The sequence below is a fragment of the Dromaius novaehollandiae genome, unplaced genomic scaffold, assembly GCF_036370855.1.
Source record: "Dromaius novaehollandiae isolate bDroNov1 unplaced genomic scaffold, bDroNov1.hap1 HAP1_SCAFFOLD_27, whole genome shotgun sequence".
Taxonomy (NCBI): Eukaryota; Metazoa; Chordata; class Aves; order Casuariiformes; family Dromaiidae; genus Dromaius; species Dromaius novaehollandiae.
In genome coordinates this window covers 5,907,254-5,914,844 of record NW_026991415.1, presented here as the reverse complement: position 1 = coordinate 5,914,844, position 7,591 = coordinate 5,907,254, and the positions used below count along the sequence as shown (strand labels likewise).

Genomic DNA, 7,591 nt, shown 5'->3' with positions numbered 1-7,591 from the left:
GTACAGCCTTATTGGATTCTCTGGGCCCTGTGCAGGTGGGCTGTGGTGGCCAGCTCCAAGCAGAGCTATGTGGTGCAGGTCCCTATGTGGTCTCAGAGGAGAGTGTATGGAGACATGACGTGACCCAGGGCAGAGCCTGTGGGCTGACACCAGGGAGGAGCTGGGACCAGCAGGAGTGAGAAGAGAAGACCTCCAGCAGCTGCTCTCCACACCAGGACAGGGAGTGACACACTCGGCGGTGCTCCTGAGAGAGGATGGTGGCACAGGACGGGGGGCACCGTGAGCTGCGGTGCTTGGCACTGACCACCTGTGCTGGCTCTGGGAGTACTGGTGGACAGTGCTGGCGGCTGCAGCCCCTGAGAGACCCCCAACCCTGCTAGCAGCAGCGAGTCCCCTCCACGACCGTTAGGGGTGTCCTGGAGTGTTGTGGCTCTCATCTGCACCTCATTCCTGCACTGGCCCAGCCCTGCTGCCCTGCGCGTGGCCCCATAGCCCCACTGTCCCACTGTGCAGGCACTGCACAGGACCAAGTGCATTCAGGAGTAGGGAAACATCTCCCCAGCATGGTCCCCATGACAGCCCTCGGTGCCCTGGCCACCATGGCCCTCCTGCCCAGCAGCCTCCCACCAATCCCCAGCCCTTGCCCAGCCCTGATCCTGTCCCCCTGGGCTTAGTAGAAGGCCATGGTCTGGGGACTGCTGGGGTCTGGGCCCAGGGAGAGAGGCCAGGTGAGGCAGCCATTCCCCCCCATACAGGTGCTGAGCCCAGCAGGCAGATGGAGCTGGTCACATTCAAAGATCAGCCCTCAGCAGGACCACAGGGAATGGCCAGTGCTGGAAATGGCTGGTACCAGGGACTGGGTGTGTGAGGAGTTTCTGGGGACAGCTTCTCCTCTCTGTTCATGCAACAACAAGCTGGACTGGATCTTTGTTCTGACAGACCCTGCCTGAGGGCTCCCATGGGAGAAGGATGGTCTACAGGCTGAGTAGATGGCCCCAGGGCCTCCTCTGCATGCTCCCTGCCAGCCCTGCAGAGGACCCAGGAGAGGGCTCGTCCTCCCAGGCTCACAGCTAGATGCCCAGTCCTCCAGATGGGCACGGAGCCTTGTCTGGGGGTGACTTTTGGGGTAAGGACCAGCATGCAGGGTGAGGGAGATTGTCTCAAGGACATGTGCTGGGGACAGGGCCTGAGGGACAGCAGCAAACTGATGTGGCTCCTGGGTCCTGCTTTCTTCAGCACAAGCTCTGGCAGAGTCCCAGCCTTCCTTTTGGTGCCTCCCGTCAGGAAGGATGATGGCACGATGAGCTGGGAGGGTGGGGAGCATTAATCCTTCTCCAGCCACTTTCCAGGCCATGCAGAGAGCTAGGACAGAGTTTCTGGCTCTGCACTGGGAGCTCGCTTTAGTGTACCCACACTCTGAACATTGTCTTGAGTTGAAGGTTGGCATTCTTCTCTCCAAGACACTTTCAAGCCCAGTTCCACTTCCTTCTCATCTCTCCCTACTCCTCCTCTGATCTCGCTGGCCATTCCCACACCCCTCCCCTGTTTTCCCTTCATGACCCTGAGCTAACAGTGGTGCTCTGCAAAGCAAGTGGTCTATGAGGCCACGGAGCCACGGGGTGACTCTGCACTGGCCGTGCTGGTCAGGGTGGGAATCAGACCTGACCAAATGGGGATCACGGCTTCTAATCCCCTCCAGGGAACTGCAGATGTGGCAAGTATTCGGAGGGACTATGGAGCATTTCCAAGGGTGCTAGTTGTGTCCAGGGGCACCTCTAGATCCTGGCCCTGGTATTTCACAGAGGGTGACATGACTCACTCTCCAGTCTCCCTTCCCCATGACAACTGGGTCCCTACTGCCTCTCCTGGGATTGCAGAGGCCTCCTTTGTCCATGGAAACCTGTGTGTAGCACTTTACCTTTGGGTGACTCAGTGTTGGAGGATCTCTCCCTTTGTGAGGTTCCCCTCACTGCCCACCCCAGGCACACACTGTCCCAGGAGATCCCCTGTGCTCTCCTGGCACCTCCAGATTCCCCTCCAGAAGGACAGGCATCAGACATTGGGCTTTAACATGTGACACAGCTCTGGGTATGCAAATTCATGACCATTCATCCCTCCGCTGTCACTGGACACCAATGGGAGGGTCCTAAATTTAGCCCTTGGTCTCTAAGAGATCATTGCATGATTATGAGCTTTTTGCTCCTGAACCCATTGAGAAACTCACCAGCAGCAGCCCCTTTGGTCATGATGTCCTTGGGCCTATTCTTGACAGCAGCTTTGGAAGAAGAGCCAGCCTTCAAGCACTGCACTGAGAAGAACCTACTTTATTACCGAGCTACTGTGAGGGAGTCAGCTCTGACCCAGTGTTGGACACAATTTTATATGGGCGCCAGGTGAGACAGAGCATTCTCAGTACAGTTAGAATGAACCCAAGCATTTGTGCAGCAACATGATTAGAATTACTACTACTAATAATAAAAATAGAAATAATAAAAATAAAGTGAATAAACAATGCTCAGTCCTAGTATGGGATACACTGAGAGTCATTTGTGGAGAGCTTTGGCAATGTCACCACTGCTGAAAAATGTGCATGAAATCACTTTCCTCAGGGCATCCTTCAGATCCTTGTTCCTCAAGCTGTAGATGAGGGGGTTCACTGCTGGAGGCACCACCGCATACAGAACAGTCACCACCAGATCCAGAGCTGGGGAGGAGAGGGAGGGGGGCTTCAGGTAGGCAAAAAATGAGGTGCTAACAAACAGGGAGACCACGGCCAGGTGCGGGAGGCACATGGAAAAGGCTTTGTGCCGGCCCTGCTCAGAGGGGATCCTCAGCACAGCAGTGAAGATCTGCACGTAGGACACCACAATGAAAACGAAACACCCAAAGACTGAACAGGCAATAACCACAAGAAGCCCCAATTCCCTGAGGTAGGAGTCTGAGCAGGAGAGCTTGAGGATCTGGGGAACTTCACAGAAGAACTGGTCCACTGTGTTGCCTTGGCAGAGTGGTATTGAAAATGTGTTAGCAGTCTGCAGGAGAGCACAGAGAAAACCACTGGCCCAGGCAGCTGCTGCCATTTGGACACAAGATCTGCTGTCCATGATGGTCCCATAGTGCAGGGGTCTGCAGATGGCAATGTAGCGGTCATAGGCCATGACTGTAAGCAGAGAAAACTCTCCTCCAAACAAGAAGAAAATGAGGAAGACCTGGGCAGCACATCCTGAGTAGGAAATGGCCCTGGTGTTGTTCAGGGAATTGGCCATGGATTTGGGGACAGTGGTGGAGATGGAGCCAAGGTCGAGGAGGGAGAGGTTGAGGAGGAAGAAGTACATGGGGGTGTGGAGGCGGTGGTCACAGGCTACGGCTGTGATGATGAGGCCATTGCCCAGGAGAGCAGCCAGGTAGATGCCCAGGAAGAGGGAGAAGTGCAAGAGCTGCAGCTCCCGTCTGTCTGCAAATGCCAGGAGGAGGAACTTGTGGAGGGAGCTGCTGTTGGACATTTTGCTCTCTCCAGGCATGGGAGACTGTCCAAAGAAGAAAAGACATTCAGACGTTAGGAGAGAGTTTTCAAGCAAAAAAAAAAAAAAAAAAAAACAATTAATGCAGTTCTCATACAACCCCCCCGCCACACACACACATTGCCTCTCTCTACTGAGAGGATCTTTGTGCAGCTCCCTTGCTTCAGCTCCACTTTGCATTGCCTGAATATGCTGCTGTGAGGGGAAGAGACCTCTACCCATGGGCTCCAGAGGAGTCAGTTCTGCTGTACAACAGTGGGAACCGGGGAATGGGGGTGACTAGCTCTGACATTCACCATTTCTATCAGCTGAAATCCACCCATCATGTAGAAGGGCTTTTCACCATCTTCACTCCCCATTCTGAAGTATGATGTATGAGGAACAGCATTTCTGGGATTTCTTATTTATTTCCTTTGAAATGTCATTGTCACCCTTGGGCAGTGTTCCTCAAAGGTAGAAATCCTTGGCATTTCTACTGTGAGTCCTGAGAAAAACGGATTCACTGTCCCTTGTTGCAGCATGAGGACAGCTAGTCTGTCTATTAGACTTGTTCCCAGCTGTCCTGTGCTCCCACCTCATTGAGCTGGTGGACGATCGCACTTATATGTTGCCCTGGAAGGAAACCAGCCACTGCTGAGAACAGAGGACTCCACTTTCAAAGTGCAGATCTCCAACCTTCTCACCCCTTCTCAGGGCACCAGACGGAGGTCTCCACACTCCCCTTCTAGCCAAGGACACACAGGGCTCTTTTCAGATGCCCATATACAGCCTCCCACCAACATCTCCATACTTTCTGCATCTCCGTACTGTCTTCACAGCCTCTCAGACATCACAGAGGTGCTATGAGACAGCAGTGCCTTTCTGGAGGGCAGCTCGCAGCCTGGCAGGACACCACAGGGAAACAGTCAAAGGACCATCAGGACTGCAGATGGGCCCTCCTTAAGGGAGGAGCAGCTCATTTCCCAACCCCACAGACTGCATTTCCTGGAGCTGCACAGCTTAGAAGGGCACTGCTGACCCTCATTTCCATGCAGACCCCTCTGTTGACCAACTCGCAGTGGTGGTGTCTGAACTGCAATTGAAAACCCATCCACCCTGGACAGCCTGAGAGAAGAACAGGAGCAGCATGGACAGGAGAGGGAAGAAGGAGCAACACCATGATCCTGCTGACAAGGGAGGCAAGGAGAGAGACAGATGGACACTTGGCAAAGCCTCCACCTTACCCTGCGGGGCATGCCACCTGGCAGATGGTGACATTGCAGGGCAGTCACTCTCAGCCCCTTTGTTGGGCAGCGCTAGACAGGCCCCTGGCAGGAGAGAGGCCCCTCTCCTCTGCTGGAGGTCTGGCTGCAGAGGAGGCAGCTCATGGCCTGGATTCCATGGCTGTCAGGGCAGAGGCTCTGCTGGGTGGGAGCAGAGATGTGGGGGGCTTGCTCAGTGGAATGTGCTTGCCCTGGAGGGACTGACCATGACTTGCCCAAATCCATCCTCCCATGATGATTCTGTTAGCAGTTCCCTCTCCTTCCTTGCCCATCTCTGCTGCCTGGAGCAGTCCCTGCTGGGACCTTTCTGTCTCCCAGCATCTTTTCCCAGTCAGTGCTCACAGACTGCATCACACCTTTTGTGTGCTCAGATCTGCCTGACAGAAACCTCCTGGGACAGTGCACTGTCCAGAGGCATCTCTGTGCCTGCAGTTCACAAGGAGCAGGTAACATAAACCCCAGGCAGACCACACAGCTGATGCTGATGCTGTCTGTAGGTGGAGGTGGGGCTGAAGGGGTTTGCTGAGCTTTCTCCCAGACCTCCTGAACTCTGAGAGGGAAGGTTTGTGAATCCCAGTTCCTTGCTAAAAAAGAAAACTCTCCTTTTTTCTCTCTGCTAAAATTAGGGAGCAAACTGAGAGCACAGACACCAGAAGGAAAGCTCCTTCCCTTGGAAGTAGCCCTTCCCTTGATCATCCTCTTAAAAGGACCCTTTGGACATATTGTGTGCATGAGCTAGAGCTGTGAGCAGCCTTGACCCATGCAGCACCCTCTTGATGGGAGAAAGAACCTGCCTGTCTGGGGTCAATCCTCCCACTCAGAACTTCTCCCTGCAGCGCCATGGGGAGCTCCCCAGGCAGGCTGAGTGCTGACCCTTGCAGGCAGCAGAGTCACTGCCCTGGGCACACAGCACCCTGGGGCACAGGGATGCTGCTCTGAATCACTGCCCTGCACAGACCTCTGTGCACACCCCAGCAGCACACCGCTGCAGTATCTCTGGGAGAAGGTAGCAGAATGTCCTGTCCCTGTGATGGTGTGGCAGGGAATCCTGCTCTGAAGCATCTCCTCCTCCTGCTATGCCCTGGATAATCCAGGAGAGAGATCCATGGGATGGATTGAGTTCAGAAGACCCCTCCAGGAACCTCTGTAGCACTGCCCTGCAGCCAGAGACTTACCATGCCAAGGGCTGTGAAGATTTCTCCCACAACAAGCTCTCCTCTGTCCTCCCACTCCTCACTGCCTTGCACTTCTCTCTGCCTTCTCTCATCTCATGTCAGCAGCAGCAGGCAGTGCCCGCAGCCCTGCTGCTCTTGGCAGAGGAGCTGCTCCTGCACACAGCTGTCTCTGGGCAGTGCTGCCAGGTTGCCATGAGCTCCCTCCATCCCAGGAGCCTGGCCCCACTCAGGAGCAGGGGCCCAGCTGAAGGCCTGAATTTCCCTGTCCCTTGTGCTCCCTCCTCCTGGGAAATGTTCTCTGGAATAAACTAAAATAATCACCGATGGTCCCTCTCTAAACACTGAAGGAAGACCGATTCCAGCATTGCAATTTGTCTCATCAGAGGATGGTAATCTGCAAGAAGTGGAAATGTCTCTCTCTGGAAGCCCCTCTTCCCATCTCTTCACTAGGCAGGACACCTAGGCAGGGCCAAGAAGGGAGACAAAGGGAGGCAGCTCTGAAGGGCAGAATTGCTCAGGGATTTGGACCACGAAACATGCTGAAGATGTGCAAGGAGAAGTGGCAAGGTGTGCATAGGCAGCAGAATAACCTCATGCCAAAATAATCACCCATGATCCCTCTCTAAGCAGTGCACAGAGACCCTTTCCAGCATTGCCTTTTGTCCCATCAGAAAATGGTTATCTACGAGAGGTGGAAATGTCTCACTCTGGAAGCCCCTCTTCCCACCACTGCCTGTAGGCAAAGTCCATCCCATCTGCATCCAAGCGTGCGGCCTAAATGGGAGGCACATCACATCAAGGTCTCCACTCTAGTCTCTGCACTCTCAAACCCTGCTTGCTCTCCTCCGCATGAACATCTTCTCACCCCCAGATGATATGAACAGGGACTGGGCTAATGATTCCCACAGGGTGCCTGGATCTCAGGCTGCCCAGGCCCAGAGACTTCTTCAGAGGCACCTTGTCCTGCTTGGAGATGGATTCACTTCTGTCACAGGGCCCATGGTGCTGTGAATCAGCTGAGGCAGAAAACCCCTTCCTGCCATTTCAGCACAGCCCAGCTCTGTTTCTCCCTGGCCTTGGGCACTGCAGGGTTTGCCCTCTCAGTGGGAAGCTCCTTTCACCATTACACTGCCACCAGCTATCTATGCCAGCATGTCTGTGCTCTGAAGTGGGGCCATGGCACACACGGTGCCTTTGGCTCTTGGTAACAAGTGTCACCATGACCAGTCAGGGTAATAAGGCAGCATAGAGCAGGGGGAAGAAGGGAGATGCAAAGGAGGAATTTAGAAATATTGCCCAGCATCATAGGCTTGGTGTTAGGGAAGAAAAAGCTCCCCTAGGATTGACACTTGCAGGGGATGTCAAGGGCATGGAGATGAGCTGCTACTGCTCCAGTAAGAATCACAGAATAAGAAGGAAAATGTGGCCGCCCTGCTAAATGGGACAGGGAATCTTGTAGCAGCAGATGCAGATAGGTCTGAGGAACTCAACCCATGGTTAGCTTCCGTTTCCACAAGCAAGGTTTCCTGGGCTGTTGTGCCTTGAGCCAGGACTCCAGAGGAGAAAAGCAGCCAATGGTGGATGAGGTTAGTGAGGGATTCCTTGTGAGAACTCAAACTACACCAGTCAGTGG

The 7,591-nt window shown here is 54.2% G+C and overlaps 1 protein-coding gene across 1 annotated transcript; it reads right to left on the bottom strand.

The window, feature by feature from the left end:
- Positions 1-2,543: 2,543 nt before the first annotated feature.
- Positions 2,544-3,344, bottom strand: LOC135326364 (olfactory receptor 14A16-like; the record flags this gene model as incomplete). Its single annotated transcript, XM_064504246.1, has 1 exon — positions 2,544-3,344. A coding segment is annotated over one exon (801 nt), but the record flags the coding sequence as incomplete, so codon positions are not given.
- Between the last annotated feature and the right edge of the window lie 4,247 nt (positions 3,345-7,591).